General features: G+C 48.6%; 1 protein-coding gene across 1 annotated transcript; it reads right to left on the reverse strand.

The window, feature by feature from the left end:
* Positions 1-1,414: 1,414 nt before the first annotated feature.
* On the reverse strand, positions 1,415-23,172 carry LOC144727999 (uncharacterized). The gene is made up of 10 exons (XM_078607184.1): positions 23,037-23,172; positions 12,923-13,047; positions 12,061-12,161; positions 11,032-11,159; positions 9,982-10,081; positions 8,935-9,048; positions 7,641-7,726; positions 6,191-7,180; positions 3,863-3,964; positions 1,415-3,233 (listed from the first exon to the last, which is right to left on the reverse strand). Exons 2-10 carry the CDS (start codon positions 13,027-13,029, stop codon positions 3,084-3,086), a joined length of 1,878 nt encoding a protein of 625 aa, XP_078463310.1. The 5' UTR covers positions 13,030-13,047; positions 23,037-23,172; the 3' UTR covers positions 1,415-3,083.
* Positions 23,173-24,022: the final 850 nt, after the last annotated feature.

Raw genomic sequence — 24,022 nt, forward strand, 5'->3', positions numbered from 1 at the left:
TAGAAGTAGTGTATAGTGTAGTGTATAGTAGAGTAGTGTATAGTGTATAGTAGTGTATCGTGTAGTGTATCGTGTAGTGTATAGTAGTGTAGTGTATAGTAGTGTATAGTAGTGTATAGTGTAGTCGTGTATAGTAGTGTATAGTGTAGTAGTGTATAGTGTAGTAGTGTATAGTGTAGTAGTGTATAGTGTAGTAGTGCTAGTCTGTCGCCAGGGAAAGGGAGGTCTGAATTGCCCTACTCAACATGCTGCTGCCGCGACCCTCACCAGGACAAGCGGATTGAGAAATGAACGATAACAGCTGGTCGGGGAGAGGTGATGTGTGCGAGTGGTAGGTGAGATTGAAGATGATCCGGCATTGTGGATACGTTGGGAGCAGTTTCAATGCCCAAGAGGGAAGACCAAGCATGAGGGAGGTTGTAGTAATGGAGTCGAGTGAAGATGGAGTGTATTAGAAGTTTTGCGGCCGTATTTGAGATGAGGGGGCGAGACTTTGCGAATGTTGTTCCAGGAGGAGAGGATGATGCGAGTGTCATCAGCAAAGAAATGATGAGGAAGGTTGAATGATGAAATGAGGGATTCGAGAGGAGAGTTGGAGAGAGAGAAAAGAGGGGAACAAGGACAGCACCTTGGGGGGACGACACCGATCGTGACGGCGGACGGGGGAAGAAGTGACGTGGTTTGATGAGAATGCTGAGGTGTGCGCGAGAGAGAAAAGCGAGTAGGATGGTAAAATGTATCGAAGGCTGCAGTAACGTCGAGTAGGACACATGTGGCTTGGTGATGTCACGTGATATGCGAGGCTAACGGGGGGACAAATCCAATTCTCATAATTGTTTATACAGTCAATAAAAATCCCCATTTGCCGATTATTATCATCACTCTGTGCCATTTCGTTGCCAATGGAGACATCGGCAATGAACTTTTGTCAAGATGAGAATGTGGCCCTATCGTTTGTATTATCTAGCTTAGGCCAACAGTACAAGGGGGGGCAGGCTAGTTATACAAGTTCAGCCCTTTGTCAATCCACTGCACGATTAGGGCCTTCCGATGCCGTGGGGTGAGGGGGGGGGGTTCATAGAGTTAGTTTTCACAATACTGGTCAGTGCGGTTTGATAAAGACAGGGGGCATACATAAGGGATCACAACATTATTGGAGGCAACTTTTCCAAAGTCACTTCAAATTCATCAGAGCCACCATGGGAATGTAAGACCCACCCAAGAACAGGTCAAAGTAAAATAAAATTAAGCCTAAATAAAATAACATTAATCACCCCCTTCTGGGCTTTTCCCTTCAGCTATCACCACCGGTAAGACAAAGTTAATCACTGCACTGGTGGTGAAAGTGTTGCTTCAACGTTTCATGTCTCATCCCTCGGTTCGACATCGAAAAAAACGCACACACATAAAGTAAAGAGTTTTTCACAAATTATACGTATATTAGAATAAAATCATGCTAAATCCCATGATCTGAACCATTTAAAGAAGTGGAGGAGGTAGGCAGTAATGTCATTCCCGACATCATTATTTGTGTATGCAAGTGTGTGTGTATTTATGGGTGATAGCTAGTGTGGGTCCGCCTGTTTGTGTGTGATGATAAAGTGTTTGACAGAGTGTGGGTGTGAGCAAGTGTCCGGCAAAACAACCCCCTACCTCGTCGTTGGTGCCGGACAATAACGCCGTGGTAAGGAGTGCCATGGGGGAAAGGCAAATTTCGTTTGGCCATTCCCCTCATGGCGTTTGGAGCAACCACAGCGGCCAAAGGGGGGCTCTGGAAGAGTGCGAGAGGCTGGTAACCCCTCCAACTTCAATCCAAGTACCACGCACAGACTGTAACTATAGGGGCATCTCACTCCTGTGTGCTTAGAAAGGTCCTAGCAAGGATTATTCAACAACGCCTTGCCAGGCACGCTGAGGAGATGCTTGCGGAGCCCCAATGTGGTTTCAGGAAAGGGCGGTCCTGCACATATGCCATATTTTCTGTCCGTCTGCTACAGCAGAGGTTTTAGGAATTCCAGCAAGACCTACATGTCTGATTAATTAACCTGGTCAAGGCCTATGATACCATCAGTATGCCTGGGCGCTGGGTTGTTCTTCGTACTTTCGGAGTCCCTGACTCTTTGCTCACAATCATTAAGGATCTTAATGATGATGAGCAGGCCCAGGTAAAACTACGTGGCTGGGAGTCGGAGTCATTCGCTGTTCATCTTGGGGTGGCGACAGGGATGTCTCTGGCTCCCACATTATTTAATATCTATTTTGACGGCTATACCGGGGGAATTTCCATCTGGTACAGATACAATGGGAGGCTGATCGATGCCCGGGTGTGGTCAAGGGATGGCTCCATATTGGTCAACCATGTTACGTATGCCGATGATCTGGTAATTGTTGCTCACTCAAAGGAGGAGTTAGAGGCGCTGCTGCTGAACCTGGAGCGTGCCACTAAGAGGCGGGGCTTTACCATCCAGCCCCACCAACACTAAGCACCTGCCTGGGTATTTTGTACCATCAGACACTCCACCCCCACAACTCCCAATTGGTGATGGGGCAGCTGTGGAGGGAGTGGAGAGTTTCCCATACCTAAAGAACAGCAAGTTGGCAGAGTAGGGGGGCACAGGTGGTGCATCGGCCAGTCACCTCAGTCAGTCGACCCGTGGCATCTGGGTCTGCCCCGTGACCTCTTGGAAAGAGGTCACCGGGTCTGCCCCGTGACCACTTGGCAGCGGGCATTCGATACTTCACGTGACCTCAATGTGCATAGCCTGGCACGAGCGCCGTGATGACATCACCGCCACTTAGTGGCGAATGGCGGTTGTTGTTCATTTTGTGTGAGCAAGTGTGTCTTATTATAGTATCGTGTGCCCGACAGCTTGTACCTATTATTACTGTACATATTCGCCCGTGCGTTTGTACATATGATTGCAGTCTATGTTACCCTGTGTCTGCTTTTCCTTGCCTTTGTGTGTGTGTGTGCGGTGGCGTTATCCGGTGTACGTGTGCATCGACCGCTCCCGATTTTTCGGCACACGTGTGTACACGTGCGTGTGCGTACGCGTCTGCATGTGTTCGCCTGTGTGAGCACGTTAGCCTGTGTGTGCATGTCCATGTGCCGGCTGCTGATGGTGTCTCAGCAGGTGCTGTCTGAGGGTGGCACGCACAGGGAAGCGCCGGCCACATATTCCACACTCAAACGGTTTGAGCCCCGTGTGAGTCGTCAGGTGGTAGGCCAGCACCTGGGTGGGGGGCACACATACGTGCGCGCACACACACAGTTATGTACATAAGTACAATGTATGGGTACGTACACACAAAGACAAATTTTTACCAGTATAGGATGCACAGACTGTTTGGGGCAAGTGCTGTCAAGCCAGCACCAGCAATATCCTGGCTTCAAATCCCAAGTTCAGCCACCCAGAGTTAAACCAAGTGGAGACGTTAATGGTCTCTGCCTAGTCATAAATGCCTGTCAAAAACATTGCGTGACATTATATTTAGCTGTGCACTTCATTTGGCTAAATTCCACATCTGAGAATTCGATTGATCGATTATCACACACACACACACAGTCACCTGTGCTCACGTTAACCCCCATGCACTCGCGCGCGCAAGAAGCATGGCGAGGAGACGGGGAAAGTTGGCTGGTGGGAGATGGGAAACTAGAGGCAGGATGGGGGGTGGGAGGTGGGGAGGTAGGGAGATGGGAATTTCACATTCCAGAAAAGAGCGACGGACAATTGGTGCAAAGGGGAGCTGGGAAGAGACGGGAGAAGGAATACAGGAGGGAGACCGGTGGAGAAGCTTGCAGCAGGGGGATGTGAGGGAGGAGGGAAAGGGCCTCCAGAGCAGAGGGGGCGACAGTCACCTGCTTGCGGCCGAAACTCCTCCCGCACACGTGGCAGGTGTGGCGCTTGAGGCCGGCGTGCACCTCCAGGTGCAGCCGCATGCCCTGCTTGGAACGGAACACCTGTACCGCGCGGAGAGACACGGGAGACGCGGTGAGACACTTCGACCGTTTCAGAAAAATCTGCATTTGCAAAAAGTTGCAATTTTGTCCCCGATTTAAAATGTTCTGCCCCCCCTCCTCCTTCTTCCCCCCACACCCTCTACTCCCTTACTTAAGTTCTTATTCCCCTACCTTCCCCTCCCCACATAAGTACATATACCCTGCTCGTGGTCCCCACTCGGTGGAGCAGAGCCGAATCTCCTCCCTTTTATTGCAAATGTTGGAGCACAGAGTTTCAGACTTGTGTCCGCAGAGTTTTCTGTACCACCCCCATACTGTAATATAATTAGATCGCATAAATATGTCGCTAAACCCGCCACTACCAGTCACAGCCAATTAGTAAGGTTTGTCACAGCCAAATATGGCTGTCGCCTGATGAAACTAGTTGTAATTACTGGCAAAACGTCGTACTCGGATTGAAAATGTTTTGGCTTTGCTCTCCAACACACCGGTGTGCTGTACTAGTAACGAATTGGCATGTTCTGTAAGTATTACAAACCTTACTAATTGGCTGTGTCAGGTGGTGGCGGGTTTAACGACATTCATTTTTACGCGATCAAACCCAAAAAAACCTGTATTATGGATATTCGTCGCGAAAGCCTACGTCCTAAACTGAAAAATATAATTTTATGGCCTCATGCTCAATTCATGATGCAAAGCGCAAGGCCGCCCAAATAGTGGGCGTGATTAGCAGGAGAGTAGGGGAGCCTTTGGCCAGTAGATGGGGCCAACATCAAAAAGCACAAGATGAGTGTGTGGGCTGGGCTTGTGGTGAGTGGGATGATGACACGAGAGACAGGCAGCTGCTAGATAACCATGTGTCTTGATTGAGCCTTCCCGAAACTGGCAGCTTCAGGAAACACGGCGCGGTTAGACATGGGTGGAGGTGACGCGAGGTGATACTGACACAACGAGCTGAACACGATTAAAGCTGGCATAAAAATGGCAACTTCAGCCATAGCCCTAAACCTGCCGTCGCCATAACCCTCGGCTAATACCGGACCTTAACGTAGAAGCCCCGACCATAACCCGAGCACTAATCCCCACCTAGGCCATGATCGCAACCCTAAGATCTTTTCCAAACTGTAGCTCCAACCATAACACTGGCAGCCACGCCGATATAACCCTAACCCGAGCATTAACCCAACGTTGATAACCACACCTACCCCTAATACTATCAAAACTCTAGCACTAACCCGAGCTGACTAAACCTATCATAAACTCTAATCCCTCCTAGGACTACCCTCGGACTCACTTTACACCTAGAAATAACTTTAACCGTAGCACGAACCGTCACTATCCACTTGCCCTAGCGTTCTGGGGGTGGTGTTCGGCACAAGAAAACTAAACAAATGTTAACGGCCCCAAGCAGCTTCAGAGTCCCAGAACGATGTAAACAATCAGGGCGCGTCAAATATCAGCTCGGTTTCAACTCGTGATCAACAGAAAATAGCTAATTAACATTAAAAAAGCATATTAATCTCTCTGTGCCATCTGGTCTGCATCTCTTCTGCCAACTAACATCATCTTTGTGTCTGATCTAACATCGCCCTCATATCATAGCATCTGTGTATCATCGTGATCTCTCCTATCATCTCACTACATCTCATTCAAATGCCTTGAGCTCTTCTTTCACCCAAATGGGCCAGTACCACCACTGCTAGCATACACCAACTCTCCTATCCTTAGAATTAAGGATAGGCAAGTGAGAAAAAACCCTTGTACACATCCTAACTCTAACCCAATAACGTTACTATCCCTCGCTGTATTCCGTGTACTAACCATTAAACATACCTTTGGTTCTTTCGGTAAAGGCACGTAGTTGAAAAAACAATAGATCACGACGTTTTGATCACAATCGTCACCTGATGACGATTGCTTGCATTGCCATCGAAACGTAGTGATCTGTTTTTTTTTATACCCCACGTGACTTTACCAGAAGAACCAAAGAGTATGGATTCCTGCAGTCACGAAAGCTTCAAATAAAGATAAAGCATAACCCAACCCTATTCATAGCTCTAGCCCTCAACAAAATTCAAAACCCCTTCCCCCGCACCTCCAATTTGCACAGTTGGCTATGTACAATCCGCCCTAACACCACAATATTTCTAACACCACTCATGTTCAACACTGAGCTACAACAACCCCCTGCCACCCCCCGATCCCGCCCAATAGCACACGTCTCACCTTTCCGCACAGGTAACAAGTGAAGTCTCCTCCAAACCCGGGGGCCATGCGTCCGCCGCCCCCGTCCTCCACGCCGCCATCCATCGCCATGGCGGCCCCAGCGCCTCCTATCGCCATCGTCCCATCCACCTCCTCGGCACCGTACCCCCCCATCGAGTCGTCGCACGCTCCGCCGGCCCCGTGCTGCCCATTATGGACCGCGTCTGCCCCATCGTCGCCCGGTTTGCGCTTGTCAAATCCTTCGGCACCGTCGCCAAACTGACCCTCATCATGGCACAGCCGGCCGTCTGCGATTTCGGCGCCGCCATCGTTGCCGCTGTCGTCGTCGTCATCGTCGTCGCCACCGTTTGCGTCGAGCTCATCGCCGTCGCCGACGGTGGCGGACGAGAGTTCGGGCATGCGGCCGCTTTGGTCGATGAGGAAGGGTGGCTCCTCAAACTCACACTTGATCTCCGCCACCACCACCGGGAGGCCGAAGCTGTCGTCGCTTGCTTGTGCGCCAGTCGAATCATCGGCATCACCAGTTCCACCGCCATTGCCGCCACTGCCGCCACCGCCGCCATCATCACCGCCACAGTCAGCGTCCATGGAAACGTCCCCCTTTGTTTCCTTGGAGCCGGAGGTGGTGGTGGTGCCGGTCATGTCGCTGCTGCCGCCGCCGCCGCCACCGTGGTCATCATCATCATTTTCGTCGTTGTTTCTGTGCTGGTGGAGGCGGTTCTGCTGCCAGGCCTCCTCCGTCGATTCATCGGTCAAGCGTTTCCTACGGAGGCCCGACGCCAGTAAAGGCGGTGAGGTTGGTGGTGGTGCCAGATGTGCTTGTAGGTGCGGTTGCGGTTGGTGCAGCAATGTTGGAGTGCTGTGGTGCTGCTGGTGGGCGTGGTTGTGATGTTGGTGCTGGTGGTGATGATGGTGGTGGCTGGCTCCATCGGGAAGATCGGGAACGCCGGAGAAGTACTCGGCCTCCGGCCCAGCGGGATTGTGGGAAGGCTGCGGGGAAAGAGGGTGGCCACAAACAGAGACACAACACGTAAAATACAGAATTACAGTTCATGTTGTCTTAAGATGCGGTCTCTTGTAGACACTATATATTTAATGGGTGTTGCTGCTGCTTACATCAGCTGTACCCAAGGGGCAAATGAACAGGACTTGCAAAAGGGTGTTTTAAAGGGTGTATAGGAAGTAGGTTGCCGAAGAGAAAGGCAGCCGAGACGAACTCAAGATCCATCCAAAAGGACTAAGTAACAGACAAAGCACATGTTTGATTGCCGAAATAAATGATAAATTACAGCCATTTGCCAATCCACTGCTGGATGTGGGTCTCGACACGCCATGCCAGCCATGGGGTTGGTCTGTGCAGGTGGGTGAAACGGGAGATGGCACCCATTGTGAACCACCCAGGCCTCATTATGTCTGTGTCAGGACACGCATTCTCTTTGAATAAACTCACCGTGTCACCGGCCCCGCCCACTATGCCGTTGGCCCTGCCCCCTGCTGTGCCATTAGCTCCGCCCACAGCTCTGTTTGCTCCGCCCCCTGTGAACAACAGGCAAGGCAGCCATGACGACAATGTAATCAAACCGACACACACCCCCCCCATGTCAAGTGGTGCACAGTGCTCTTTGCCACTGGAGGTCCTGAGCCAATGAAGGAAATTCCACATTCCTATGGTAGGACTCAGATGGGTGTTAAGTAATTAAAAACCGAAACCACTGTTAAATTCCCAGCACCGAATTGCAATAAACTGCACATTCCTGTGTCAAGAAGCAGTCACACCGTCATTCAGAAAAATGACAGCAACCACTGCTGACTTCACGGGAGTGTCACCAGGTGGCACTCATTTTACTGACCAGAGGTGATGATGATGATGAACGTGATAGGTGATGACAAAGCATCCACTGATGGCGGCAATGATTGTGCCAATGATAATACTAATGGTGATGAAGTATGATGATGATGATAATAATGGATGCTGTAGCTGCGGCTGCCGATGACGATGGTACTGCTCCAAAAAAAAAACGGATGTTTATCCTACTGCTGCTCATACAAATAACGATGATTATGAAGACAATTATGCTGCTTCTGCTTGCGATGTTGCTGCTAACGATTGTGCTGATGCCGATGATAATTTTGACAACGCAGCTGCTACTAATGTAATCTGGGAGGAGCCTCAGAGTCGAGCCTCTGCTCCTCTTAGAACTCTACCGGGCACGTCCCACTCAGCGAAGACCCCGGGGACGGCCAAGGACACTCTGGAGGAACTATGTCGCTCAGCTGGCCTGGGAATTCCCCAGGAAGAGCTAGAGTCTGTCGCCAGGGAGGTCTGGACCGCCCTACTCAAACATACTTTCGCTGCGACCTTCACCATGACAAGCGGACTGAGAAACGAACGAACTGCTCCTCATGGCTCTATTGACGATGGCAATGCTACAGATAATGATGCCGCTACTGATGAGGATGTTCCTGCTGCTGCTTCTAATGATGATGCTACTGCTAAGGATAAGGTTGCCGCTACCGATGATTGCCACTGTTGCTCCCTGCTGCTGCTGATGGTGATGATGTTGCCAGTGATGCTGTTACTACTACAGACAATGCTGCTGCTTCTGGTGATATTGCTGCTATTGATGACATAGCTACTACTGATGATGCTGCTGCTTATGTTGACGATGCTGCTGCTACCAATGATGTAGATGGCGGGAATGATGATGTTAGCAACACTAGCAGAATGGCGATGGTGCCCCCACCTCTCGGCTCGCTGTGCAGGATGTGCGTGCAGCGCGTCACCACGTGCTCCATGTGGAGGTAGCTCGCGGCCGTCAGGTACGACAGCACTTGGCTCTCGGGGAACACCAGCTGGCCTTGGGGTGGGAGAGAGCAGAGTGGGGGCAGCAATATCATCAACACCGTCCTCATCATCATCACGATCCGTCACTCCTACTGCGAACGTCGTCATTATCATGAGAAGCATTGTTGTTATTATCCCCGTCATTATCGCCGTCATCATTATCATCATTTATACAGTGGGATCAATCATTAAATCACCACCATCATCAAAATCGTCAATCCCGTTTAGAGAATGCTTTTACATGTGACTGTCATACAGTTAGAGCACCAGATATGCAAGAAAATTAAAAAATATGCTTGTCAATGTTATGTCAATCATGTGATTATCATCATTATCGTGATGAAAATATATCAATATCAGAGGAATCACTATCGTTAGCACTTTCACAATCATCATCACTACGATTACATCAACGCTACAATATATAACGTGTGTGTCACACACTAGGATACCATAATGCAGAAGATAATATGTATTAAATGCTTATTAAATGTAATAAGAGAATAGCAGTGGATATAAATAGTGTACATTAAATAACGCAAAATGTTACACTGCATGTCGAATGTGTTAAGCAGCGACCACTGTGCCACCACTCCTGCAATACATTCAGCTGATCGGAACCAAATGACGCAGAGGGCGCTTCAGATTTCAATACATGCCTCATACATCACATGCGACTTTTGGGCCAAACATCAGCCAAGTTGCAACGTGTAATTATTGAATTTTCAATTTGAATAACGAAGATTGCCAAAATGTAGGCAAAGCGGACCTGGATTTTGGGAACGTGGATCAGCTTTCTAAAATTTTGACAAACGTGATCTGCCTCGTGGGGAGTGTAGCAGCGGCACAATCGTTGTCCCCGCACTTGCACTGTGAACCCACATAAGCAGACATGGAGTTTGTGAATGTGGGAGACCGTGACGCAGGAAGCCCCCAATCTTCTCACCCGTGTAGCAGGAGAGGAGGATGTCATGGAAAACTCTCGGTGGAATGGCCGGGCACGGGGTCAGGGTGAGGGTGAGTGGGTTTGGTGAAGGCTCGCTGCCCTATAAACACAGACAAGCGTACGCACACACGCACGCATTGATACGGAAGTAAACCACGAACCCGCGTGCAGAGCAGATATGCCTGGAGACGCACGCACACACATTGACATCCACACTCGCATATGCAATTGCACACGAGCGCAAATGCAAGCAAACACACAGTTGTGTGCACAGAAGACAAGCTTGTAGATGCACAAACAAGTTCACATGCATCTGTGCACACCCAATTAAACATGCACGTGTGCACAGAGATGCTTAGAAGATTTATTTTACTATTTTTATTTTACCAGGTAAGGCCCACTGAGCTAGACAGCTATTTTTCAGAAGCAACGTGGCCACAAATGATAGCTTAACGAAGTTGCTTAGCACGTGGAAATTTATAGCAGCCAAATACTCTAAATGCATGTTTCTAAACGTGGAGGGAAAAACCGGAGGAACCAGAGAAAAATCCACGCGACTATGGGGAGAGAGACACGCAAACTCCAAATATACAGCAGGCGTCAGGGTCGGGATCGAACCCACGCCCTCCTGTATACCAGGCGAGGAAGTTGACATTTTGCCAACGCGGCGCCCATGCATAAAGGCAGATACACGCTTGAACATGCATACGTAGACGTTCGCAAAAGCACAGATGTGCATATCGTTACACAAACTATCATTAGAATGATAATGGTGGCGATGACAAGGGTAATGACGGTGGTGATGAGAGAAGATGCCAGCGGTGGTGTTGCTTACTGTAATCTTGGGGCCGACGTGTTGAATATCATGAAGATGGTCATGATGATGGTGGCAATGATGATGGAGATGATGATGGAGATGATGATGAAGAGGATGATGAGGGCGGTGGTGCGGCTCACCGTGGTCTGCAGGCGGACATGGTGAATGTCACGATGATGGTGGAGATAATGGTGGTAATGAGGAAGGCGATGATGATGATGATGTTGGCTCACCGTCGTCTGCAGGCCGGCGTGTGACAAAAAATAGGGGCTCGCCGCGGCCAACACGACGCGGTGGGCACGGAACATCATTGCAGTCGGGCCAGAGGTCGCACGCACCACTCCCCGGTCACGGTCGAGGCCTGAAGGTCAACAGGTCAGCCAGAGGTCATGCGCGATACACGCACGTGCGTAACATGCACGCATGATAACTGTGTACGTGTGCGCAAGTCAGGACACATAGGGTCATTTCATTTATTTGTGGGGATTGTGGGAGTATACACGTACAGATCTTTTGTCACTACGCAGAGCGCCGACTGCTACAATACCACTCGCACACCATGCAGGCATGTACTCGCACACGTGCTACCACCTCTCTATGCGCAGCACAAACACGTACTTATACATAGGTTAACAAAGGCAAAGACCCCCCCACCCCCCGGATATCCTTAACATACCGTTGGGGCAAGTGCTGTTAGCGATTAGCACCTATGAAGGCCGGCAAGGCACACAAGGGGATGGGTGGCCAGCACCACACCGGGCTGCCTTTGCCCTCTACTAGTGTTGTTTAGCCATCGCACAAGGTATTCATTTGGGGCTGAGTCGATCTAAGGGAGGCCCATGACCGGTTCAGATAATCGTCACTGGTGTTGGTCGTGAATGGACACCAAACTCAGTCGCCAAGTTTTTTTATGCAGCGCACTAAACACTGCGCCCCACATATGTTTACGGACTGTTGGGGCAAGTGCTGTTAGCGAGCACTTATGAAGGCTGGCACGGGACACAAAGGGGTGGGGTGGCCAGCACCACCTCCGACCCGACCGCCTTTGCCTCCCCAATGGCGATGTTTACATACCACACTAGGGACTCATTTGAGGGCGTGTCGACCTAGCGGAGGCCCAGGACCGGTTCAAATAATCGTCACTGGTGTTGGACGTGAGCGGGAATTGAACTCGGGTCGCCAGGTTTGTAGCGCAGCGCACTAACCACTGCGCTACCGCCCCCAACATATGTTTGCACACGCACGTGTGTGCTTGAGCCTACCTCTCTCGGCGCTGCGCACGCACACTGTGACGTCGCAGAATCTCCCTTCCCTGCGGAAGTCGCGCAGCTTGTCCAGCAGCAAACTCGGTAGAGTCGGGAAACTGCACGAGGCGGCAAGGAAAAACAGCATAAGCAATGATACCGTACATACATACATCGGTGCATTGGTGTCGACTCCAGGTTCGGAGGTCAACGGTCAACAACATATGGCAGCACATCCTCTCGGCACAATATCCCGTGATGTTCGCCGTGCCGAGCTGGGTCCACTCTGCATGCTCAAGCTGCTTCTGTTTAGATTTGTTGAAGGGGTTCTAGATTTGAAGCTTTCGTGACTGCAAAGATTCACTCACTTGATACAGTAAATTTATCTGTGACGGTCCCACCTGATGACGGAGACTTGTGTTGCCTCCGAAACGTCGTGATTTATTATTTTATTTCTATTATTATTTCCTTTATTTTACCTACGTGACTTTACCGAAAAAACCTAAGAGTTGTTGAAGGGGGGCAAAATATGCGCAGCAAGTGTGAGCTGGAGGACCTGGGCTGGATTGCACTTGCCGATGACTCGTACCAGCAATGTTAAGATTTGGTCTCCGAGGAGGAGGCTCGTGTAGGATGCTACTGGGCAGTTGGGAGGCAGTCGCCCACCAGAAATAACGAAGGCCGGAGGAGCGACGTCCGCCACAATGAGCAAGAGCGCTGGCCGGCTAAAACAGGCCAAGCGGGCAGCGGGGAGCGCAGGTGGTGCATCTGCTCCGTTAACCCACAATACTCGAGCCTCTGCCGTGAACCTACAGGTAGCAGCAAAGCCTCCCGGAGAGTGGTACCTGACTTGGCACGCGCACCGCAGGGAGGGACCCACCTGAGCGTGATGCTGGGTTCGGGCGCCCCCTGAGCGCATGGCCGCTTGGGCCTCGGCAGCCTCATGAGGCCGGGGGGGTCTCGGTGCGGCCTCAATGCCGTGTCCATGGTGGTGGCACGCGTGTCCTGTAGCACCACACGCACACGCCACAACACACACACTGATAAAACCATGTGTGTACAATATACACAGCACAGCGCATCCCGTGTATACACTACACACATACGCGTCTACAATCTACGTCGCATGTATACACATCATTACGCGCATACGCCAGACACACAATGGGAATGGACAGCGCCTCGTCAATACCATATACACCACAAGTAATCACATAACATGTATACAGTGTAAACAGTACATGCCACAAAAAAACACACACACTGCATGCACACGATGCATAGACCATAAACAGAATAAATCAACCGCACAAAACACACCTCTCCACGTGTGGACACAATACACTGCATGTACGGTACATTATATGCCAAATATATATACGCAGGGTGCGATGAGACAATAGCCACAGATAATTTATAGACCACGTTTAAAATATAGACGAATATACAAGGTGAGCAAATCGCTGAAGAATGTACAATCATCTAGTATGAATAATAGTAACAACAATAAAGAAACGTACAATGTGCACATTTTCTCGAAAAGTCTCATTTTCAGTTGTGCTACGGAGGTGCTTCCACAGCTGGAACATCTGTTAAAGTTTATCAGACAGATGTATATACTATACACACACACACAAACCACAGCACCTGTATACATAACATTCACCACACGTACACACCGCATGTATACAATGATGAACACGATACACGCCAACACGTATACACTCCACTATACGTGCACACACAATACATCACACGCAAGGAGATATACACCATATGAGCGCACCATTACCACAACCATGTAAACACACAAGCGGTGTGGAAAAACACTGCTGGATAAGGGCCTCCCTATGTGGTGAGGATTAGTGGTTTTTTTTTACCATACTTTGCCACACAGGTCATTGCGGGTTGGTGAAGGCGGGGAGCACAGACGTACAGTACAAAAATTTATTTTCCTGCAAGTGCCCTCTACTGACCACCACATAGCCCAGCAGCCGCCCATAAAAACACAACAACGTGCCGTGTATGGCGGTCACCCATCTAAGCACTATTCAGGCTCAACCCTGCTTAAAAACTCTGGAGATGTGATGAGATCAGGCGCATTTCCGAGTGATTTGATTGCCGACGCCACCGCTGGTCGAAGGGCCTCTCCTAAAGGACGCTCTATAGGGTATTTGGCCTACTCTTCCACGCCGACTAGACGTGCGGGAAGATGAGTGCGTACCCACACTTTACCCCACCACATGCAACCTGCCGATCGACTCACTGTGGTGTGTGCCCATTTATACTGCTGGATGGACAGAGGCTTGGGGAATTTGAGTAACTTCGCCCCCAATTTGTTTCAACTGCCGCGCAGGAAAATGGAATCGAACCGGCGACTTCTGGTTTTGCAAGTCCAGAGCGCTAACCATGAGACCATGGCAGCCCCCTACAAACATACTACACCATGAACGTCACACCACGCTATGAGCAAACCCATACCGGACATGCCACACACTAAAGACACACCGCACATTTATAGCACACACACACCACTATATCGTGGCTAAAGTGCCCCGCACTGCAACCCTGGTTGGTCACTGACTATCGTGCTGCCCACCACCCATGGCCAACATCAGCGGCGAATGAGATCTAAACTCGTTCTGGGCATCCCTCCCCTCTACCCTGGACCAACAACCCACACTGACCAGCACGGTGAAGTATGGTCAAACAACCAACACGACCAACATAGCATGGGCAGATCTTCACCTAGCAGCGGACTGTAAGAAGTCTGTCAATTTATAATTCATACAAAAAAATATATGAAAGCCAGGCCGCCACGCACACCTCATTATACCAAACACACGCCGCATATTAACACACAAAATACAGACTCATGTAGCAAGTGCTGTTCGCAGAGCATCCATTAAGAACAAAGCCACTTAGTAAAACGCACTCACACAATACAAACAAAATAGCAAATTCACAGTCAAGAGTCTCAACATGGTCACAAAGATAAATATACCCGTACGGCCTTGTGTTTACGTATGTAGAACTTCTTTCGCACCGTACGTAGCCACCCCTGCTTGCTAATTGGAGGTTACAGGACTTCAACGGACTGCTGGGGTAAGCTCTGTTTGCGAGCGCCTATAAAAGCCAGCACGGTGCAAGAGTGGATGTGTGCTCAACACCACACCCAGACCGCCTTTTTAACTAGCGCCGACATTTAAGGCCGAGTTGACCTAGGGGAGGAGACAGTTTCAGACATCACTCTCCACTACTCCCCATTACAAGGAAAAAAATACTTCACAAAACTGTTGTGGCAAGTGACGTTGGCGCGCACCTATTAGGATAACTTTGATTATTTGGCCGCTACAAATTTCCACATGATAAGCCACTTCATTCAGCTTTCATTTATGGCCACAGGTCGCGTCTGGAAAAAAAAACGAACAGCTCAGTCGGCTTTACCTGGTAAAATAAAAATCGTTTCGTTATATTTCTCAATCATTTGCTTACCTTTCGTATATATATTCTATATGAAGGCGGGCATGTTGAACAAGGGGGGGGGGGGAGTGTAGTCAACATCACACTCCCCATGCACACACACACATGCATGCAAACACACACACACACACGACCACGCACAGTAGTGTACAGTGCACACAGTAAACACACACGTGCAAACACTGCAGTTGTTAATCACACTGCAACCCTTCCCATTCAAATTCCCAACAGCGCACACAAGAGCATGGTGGCCTTTCCCTGCGTGTTGACACACTCAAGAACAAAAGAGCCTTAGAGATTGCAGGGGATCCGGGGCTGGCGTTGTTAGCGAGCACCTGTTAAGGCCAGCCAGCACAATGCCTGGTCGCCTTTGGCTCCCTCTTGATGTTCATGACTACGTGAGCATGCACAACACCCTTGGTCAATTCACTGCTGGATGAGGGCCTCCCAAAGCCAAGCAGGCCCGTGGATGTTGTTTGCATAGACAGTGTGACAGTGTTCTTCACTCATTTTCAGAGGCGGGGGCCACTTTCGCCGATGAGACATCATCAGTGTGAAGGCCGCCACACATTTGAAACCATTGGGGGTTTGTGACAGCACGATGATGATGATGTGGTGGTGGTGGTGGTGTTTTCACTTTTGTGTATTGTTGGAGGCCGCACGTCAGAGGCAGCAAAAAAGGCCACCAGGGGCCGCACCAAAGGCCACCACAGGGACCGCCAGTGACCCACAGGCCTTGCAATGAAGAACACGAGTGTACTGCACTGCCCTATGGACAATATAGACTCCGCAGCCACATGCAAAACACCTGTTTTGCACGTGGTTTTCACCCATTCAAGCACCAACCAGGCTCCAACCCGCTTAGCCTTCGAGATGGGATACGATCATCGTGTTCATCATTCCTGGTGATTTGACCACACCTGATAATTACGAGTTGCCCCATGGGTGCCCCACGACACGATTTGGTTCCCATGTGTGTCGACATGCACGCACAACGCACCACTCAATTATCAGCAGGCACAGAGCACATTAAATAGCCGACACACTCACCAAATCAAAACCAATTACACACTCACACCCATGACATTGCACTAAGCCACGTACATTTTTTTAAAATTATTCTATTTGTCCACAAAGGAAGGAAAGTCATACGTGCGTATGGATTTTGTACCACTTTCCAACTCCCGATTGTCTTTGGAAGTATTTTCCGAGTGAAAACAATCTTGGTGCTCATGGCAAGCCTGCCACGATGGTGAAAATGGCTGGTTTTCTCCAGTGTATTTCCCTAATAGCAACTCAATACTACAGCTTTGGTCACATTGGATCATCATTACAAGTTGTCGTTCCCTTCCTCGTCTGTTACAAATGGACAGACGGATAGAGGCCAAGCATTCGTGCTTTGAACCGTAGTTGGAGCGCGAAAAAAAAACATCACCGAGTATCAAGACTCTCTCAGGAGGGTCCTGCATTGGGATGTTTGGCCAATTCCTCTTCAAAGTCCTCTGCATGTGGGAGAAAACCTCAGTACCCGGACAAAATCTGTGTACACATACGAAAGGTTAACACTTAGCGTTAACATCTCACGGTGGCGAAATGTTAACCTCCTTGCCTGGTAGACAGGAGGTCGTGGGTTCGATCCCAACCCTGACGCCTGCTGTATATTTTGAGTTTTAATGCTTTCCCCGTGGTGACATGGATTTTTCTCCAGGTCCTCCGGTTTTTTCCCTTCATATTTATAAACGTGCGTATTTGACTACTAGAAATCTCCACACAATAAGCCACTTCGATGAGCTATCATTTGTGGCCAGGTCACTTCTGAAAAAGACCGCTAAAGCCCAGTGGGTCCTATACCTGGTAAAATAAAACTAGTTTCGTTTTAGTTAATCCAGATGGGTTTGAGGAGTCCATTTGCTGTACTGCAACCTGCTGGTCCCCTTGCAGCCCAGCCAGTTTGGGAGTTTGTAAATCTCTCTGTGGTCCACCAACCCTCGTTTCCATAGCTCTGGATTAAAACAGTGCCTTTGTATGCTCATCGTCCCAATTAAAAAAAGCACACATCAGGGCCCATCTCCACTGTCAACCCAGAGTCCGTGATGCAAATTCTGCATTCCTACGATGGGGGCCAGGATCTGTTGCTCGGCATGATGTCCAACGTTTTCGCTCCTTGTGCAGGGAGGTTCAGATATTTAAGAATATCACCGATGTGTATCAATACATTATAGCAAACAACACACTTTACATCATGAAATCACACTGGGGACCTGATAATTGACACCTTTTTTACAAGGAGTCATGTTTGCATAGACCAAAAAACATAACTGATAATGTATGCACTGTCATTGAAGTTTTTTTTACTGGCAAATGAGGTTCCAACACTGGGGACCTATCGAGCGCAACCGCGAAAAACCCACTCAGTGGTAGCCCCAGGACCGATATGGTGTGGTGAGCCTTCATCCACAGCAGTGGATTCACAAAGGGGCTGCACGTGTGTTTTTTTTATATTACTATCCCATGAAAAAGTGAATGGTTTAGTAGCAAGTATTCCCAGTGTCAACTCAGAAAACAGCAGAACAGAGCGAGAGCAGGAGGTAGCATGCGATACCGAGTTAGAACCATCTGGGGCATGTTAAACTGAGCAGTGTTTATTGTTCTGTGTTTATAAAGCTGCAACCTTGAGTCTTTAAAGTTGTCTGTTAAGGTCAATTTCAATACTTTGGTTAGAAACCATATACCCAACACAAAAACACTCACTAAGCCAACCAAAAAAACCCACACAAATCGCATTTAGCCAGACCATATTTACTCTGTACATGTACAGTCATTTCTGTCAATCCACTGCTGGATAAGGGCCTCCCTATGCATGAAAGGGGGTTATTAGCCATATTTCACCACGCTGGTCAGTGCAGGTTATGAAGGTGTGGAGCACAGACGTAAAGAACAATCATGCAATGAGCCACACTCCCCTCTGTTGACAACAGCAACCTACATCACACCTGTTGTATGCATGGCAGTCAACCAACTGAGCCAGGCTAAAACCCGCTTAGCTTTAACGATCTGACAAGATGGGGCACATTCCGAATGCTTGGGTCATAAGCCTAATCGACGAAATATCCAACACAAAACGCACCACACGACGGCCAACCCAGCACACAACACGGCCGCCATACAAAAACACATACCAACCATACCACACCCAACGCTCACTTAAGCATACACAAGCCACACAGAACACACACAACGCCTCCCCGCCCCCAACCCAGCACACACACTACACAAACATACCCACCCAGCTCCGAGTAAAAAACACACACCCAACACCCACACACATCAACTCACACCCAACAAACACCACATTCATATCCAACAGACTCCACACACACACATAAAGACAAAGCTTCCCTCCCCCTGTAAACGTTAACGGACTGTTGGGGCAAGTGCTGTTGGTGAGCACCTATTAAGGCCAGTTTTCTGTGGCTACGCACGGATACCTCCCCAGTGCTGATGATGCTTACACACCGCAGTACTCGTTTAAGGCCGAGCCGACCTAGGGGCGCAACCAGTTGGTTCAGATATAAATCAACACCACTCTCAACAACACACACACATAGAAACATTCACAAAAGCAAAGGGTGACTCTGTTGGGGCAAGTATTGTTTCGCGAGCACCTATAGAGGCCAATCAAGTGCACACAAGGGGATGGGATGTGTGTCCAGCACCACGCCCGGCCACCTTTGCCTTCCCAGTGCTGATGTTACATCGCACGAAGTACTCTCTTTTGTTTTTAAAGACCAAGTCAACCAGGGGAGAGCCTTGAAACTAGTTCAGATATTCGCCACCGATGTTGTCCGTGAATGGCAAATCGAATCTGTGTCGCCGGTTCCTCAAACGTATGCAGTTCACACACGCATTCATACAGATACGTATGCACAGAGATGACAAACGCACATACATACACATGGTCAACTTAGCCATACACGGCTGAGTGAACTTACCTGGAGCCCAGAACCCATATCATATATCACTCGCCACTGATGTTGGTCCTTGTAAGGAATTGATCGCCAGGCTCATGGTAGAATTCACCAACCACATACACCACTGAATACACACGCTAACTCAAACACAACACAATATAATTATGGTAACCCCTGCAATTCAATGCATTGCCACGATTCAGAGCTTTCGATTCAATTATGTTTTTATTACATTATGGTGGATGGCGGAACTTTCAGTTGCTGCAGTGAGCATAAACACTTTATATACAACATATACATTTTTTAATTTGCTTGTTACACACAAAGAATTTGACGCACAATAAGTCTAAGAATCGTCGTGAATCCATGCATTGAAACATTGTTCCACCCATACATAGCACACAACAAATACACGCACAGCAATCACACCGCTTGTATCCAATGCACAATGCATTCTGCAGTTACATACACACCCATCTATTGACTCCAACTAATACACAACAATACACCCATGTACATGTGCGGCCTTTGTCAATCCCATGGTGGATGAGGTATCTCCCCACGACTATGTGGGTAGAGGGGGTTATTTGACCATGCTTCACCACGTGGGTCGTCAGCCTTTTGCTGCCCAGAACGCGGGACAATGCTACTTGCAGGAGCCTATAACGATGATGTCGTCTTGTGCGTAGTGGTGGTGACTGCCCAACGAAGCACTTATCCAGACTCTCAAGTTTTCGTAGCTTCAGATATTTGCAGATAATTCCAGTTGATTTGGTCACAGGCAACCAAAAATAAACAAACTCAAACCCAACACATAACACACATACCATAAACACACTAATTCACAATAAATAACACGTACAATACTTACACACAACAAGTTATGTGCACTCAAACCAAACCAAACGAAAAACTCAAACTCATAGTCACAGATAATACATACTTATAACACACAATCTTACACAAACGCATACCACACATGTATAGCCAATACATGACACACACACATATACTCAAGACGTAGCAAATATAAAACTCACCCACACAACTGAAATCCGACGAAACAACACATTCCACTCACTCTACAAAACGCAATCCAAACGACACACACACCACTCACCCACCCACCCAGACACAAACCCAATACAAACACCATATGCTAAGCACTCAGCACCTTTCCCTCGGCAAACCCCCCTTCTAAACCCAGTTCTCTATAATGTAGTGGGAGCGAGGGCCGCCACGTGGCTTCTAAACCATCGCCGCCATCATCTCCCGTCGTTGCCATGACCACGCCGAGCTCACACCAAAGCTTTCAAATCGACGTCTCGAGTTCCATGGAAGGGCGTTTACGTCACAATAAGAATTGACCGTAGAACTTAGAACGCCAAAGTTAACGCTCGGGACATTTCTCAGAGACAAAAATAAAATAAAAATCGCCAACTTCCACACACATCAACTCATCGAGTGTGTTGGAGGTTGCTGATTCTCCTCTGCTGGACCCAATGTCTATTGCTGCCTTCCACCACCAGCCCCATTCGGACGGTAAACTCCGCCCCTGTTCAAATACAAGCTCAATTTATACAAAATATATATGCCGACCATTTTACAGCTTTTGAGATGCGGACACAATTAGACGATATATACATTAAAATGGTATTAATCTTGATTTGAAGCTTTCGTGACTGCAGGAATCCATACTCTTTGGTTCTTTCGGTAAAGTCACGTGGGTAGACATCTTTTATTTTATTTCTACCTACGTGACTTTACCGAAAGAACCAAAAAGACTATGCTATTGTATTTGCAAACCACGACTGTAAACAAATTTAATGCGGCCAGGCATCGCAATGAAAACATGTCTCAGAGACCCAGCGAGACTTTGCCAGGCAAATACATCACGTCGTTGTTATATTGAGTTTCACAACACGCATCGTACCATCGTCATCTGGCATTACGGCCTGTGTGTAATATATACACACAGGTTTTTTCGGTAAAGTCACGTAGGTAAAAAATTAAATTAAAAGTTAATGGGAATAAAATAATAAATCACGACGTTTCGGAGGCAACACAAGTCTCCGTCATCAGGTGGGACCGTCACAGCTAAAATTACTGCATCAAGTGTGTGTAATTCTTATTAAATACATTATCAAAACACCTTTTAAGGGGTGTATCAGGCCAGGTCGCTCAGCAGTCGAGGTGAGCGACTTGCCATCATGTTGCTAACTCAAATCCTTATTGGGGGTCGATGCAGGCTATCATTTCTTCGGGGTCGATAAAATCAGTACTCCTTTGTGAGAAAGCCTATGGATAGACTCGTCTCCCGTCAAACGCATTAATATACTTCCACCAATGTCTCATGGCTGCAAACATTTGCCCTTGTTGTTTACTTTGTAAGGGTCGCAGTAATGACACATGAATAAGGATGAACAAAATTGTGTTTTCCAACAATCAGTGCGTGTCTCCATAACTCAAATGAGCAGTGGGATCGCGTCGGCGGCTTGAGCAAAGGGCGATCAATTCCTGTCCAATAATTCCATTTGTATAGCGGCTTTTCATCAAGGAACTCAAAGCGCTGTACAGGACACATCAGCAGCCACTCGGCATATAAATAAACTTCAAAAAACGTTTAGTGAAAACGTTTTTAAGTACTACAGTATGCGCTTTTCTCTCTCAAAATAATGAATAAAATAGTATTTAATTCTAGATTTGATTCTAGATTAGAAGTTTTCGTGACTGCAAGGATTCATACGCTTTGGCATTTGAATACTGAATTCAAAGCAAGCTATCTCCATGTGAGAGACCACAACTCAATCGGACTTCCCACATAAGTAAGCGTTTTATCTACCAAATGAAAACGATAAGCCGGGCTCTCACATTAAAGCATATCGTTCAAACATAAGACATGTTCTCATTCCATTCGTGTTACAATTCAGTTTTCGACTCCCACGGTCACACAAACAACGCCGGGTAATATTTACAAAGCCACATTTACATATCAGCCGGTAGGGTAATGCGCTGTTGCTGGTAACGCCGCGATTACCGGCCAATATAAAGTTGCGAGTTACATCGGAACCGGTCCCGATTTTCCCCGAGGTTGACTTTTGCCTTATTACGAGAACTGTACCTAGTGGAGTTTATAAACATCGACAAAGGAGATACAAAGACGGCCGGAACGTGGGTGACGCAGCCCACACTGCCCTGCCCAATAGCGATGTAACACGAACAACACAGCGAAGCATGTTGACCTCCCAATTTAACTCCAAACAAGCACAGCACAAACCGACAGTGTTAAATTTAAGCCAAATAACACTAAATTTAAGTCGTCGTGGCCTACATCGCAATCTAAGCCACGCGTGTCGCCTAACACCCCGCGCGGGTCTCGCTGGCCCCGGAGTCGGCGGCCTTTCCAGGCCAGAACCCAGGGACCGCGGCGGTGACTCCGGGGACTAGGCCCCGACCCACGTTCGCGTAGAAGTCGCGAACCGCGGCGACGTTTCGCGGCTTCCCCCCTCACGGCCGAGATAGCGGCGCGACCGCTCTTACCCTGGCGGGGGACGAGGAGAGGCAAAGACGGACGGGCGGGTGCGGCGCACCGCGGAATCGCGACGCCGCGAACAATAGAGGCGAAAACAAACACGCGTGTGTTTACACAACACGCGACGGCGGCCGAGACGCGCCGCGCAGAGGTTGGGCAACGATTACCAAACGCGGTTTTTTTACCGACGCCAACACAACACGCTTACCGTATTCTCCAGATAGGAGGCGCGTTTTTATTGCGTTAAAAAAATCCGGTCGGGGTGGGTGCGCGTTGTGTATTGGGTGGGGAGCGGTGGTGCAGCGATTAGCGCTACGCTGCGCTATGAACCTGGCGACCCGGGTTCGATTCCCGCTCACGGCCAACACCCAGTGACGATTATCTGAACATGTTCCTGGGCCTCCCCTAGGTCGACTCAGCCTGAAATGAGTACCTGGTGCGGTGTGTAAACATCGCCACTGGGGAGACAAAGGCGGTCGGGCGTGGTGCTGGCCACCCACCCCCCGTGTTACCGTTCCGGCCTTAATAGGTGCCACTCGCTGACAGCACTTGCCCCTATAGTCTGTTAAGGCTACACGGGGGATCTTTTAATGTTGAACTTCCTTCGCACCGTACGTAGCCGACGGTGCTAATAACTTAATAAATTTATTGATCCCCACAATACGCACAAAATAATGCGTTCCTCTTCTTGGTTCTTTCGGTAAAGTCACGTAGAAGGGAAATAATAAAATAATTTTATTTTGTATTTGTATTTTTTCCCTTCTACGTGACTTTACCGAAAGAATCAACAAGATGAATCCCTGCAGTCACGAAAGCTTTAAATCGAAATTTAATGCGTTCCTCTTTCTCTCCCGCCCGCAATTCAAAGTATGCAGTTCGACACGCACCTTTGAGCCCTTTCAGGTTCTGTTTCATTTTTGTTGTCGTCCGTGTTCATGCTTTAGTTCCGTAAGTCAACGTACGTACAGGATGGGATAAATATGCACTTTATTAA

This window comes from Lampetra planeri, chromosome 27 (assembly GCF_965212315.1).
Source record: "Lampetra planeri chromosome 27, kcLamPlan1.2.h2, whole genome shotgun sequence".
NCBI lineage: Eukaryota > Metazoa > Chordata > Hyperoartia > Petromyzontiformes > Petromyzontidae > Lampetra > Lampetra planeri.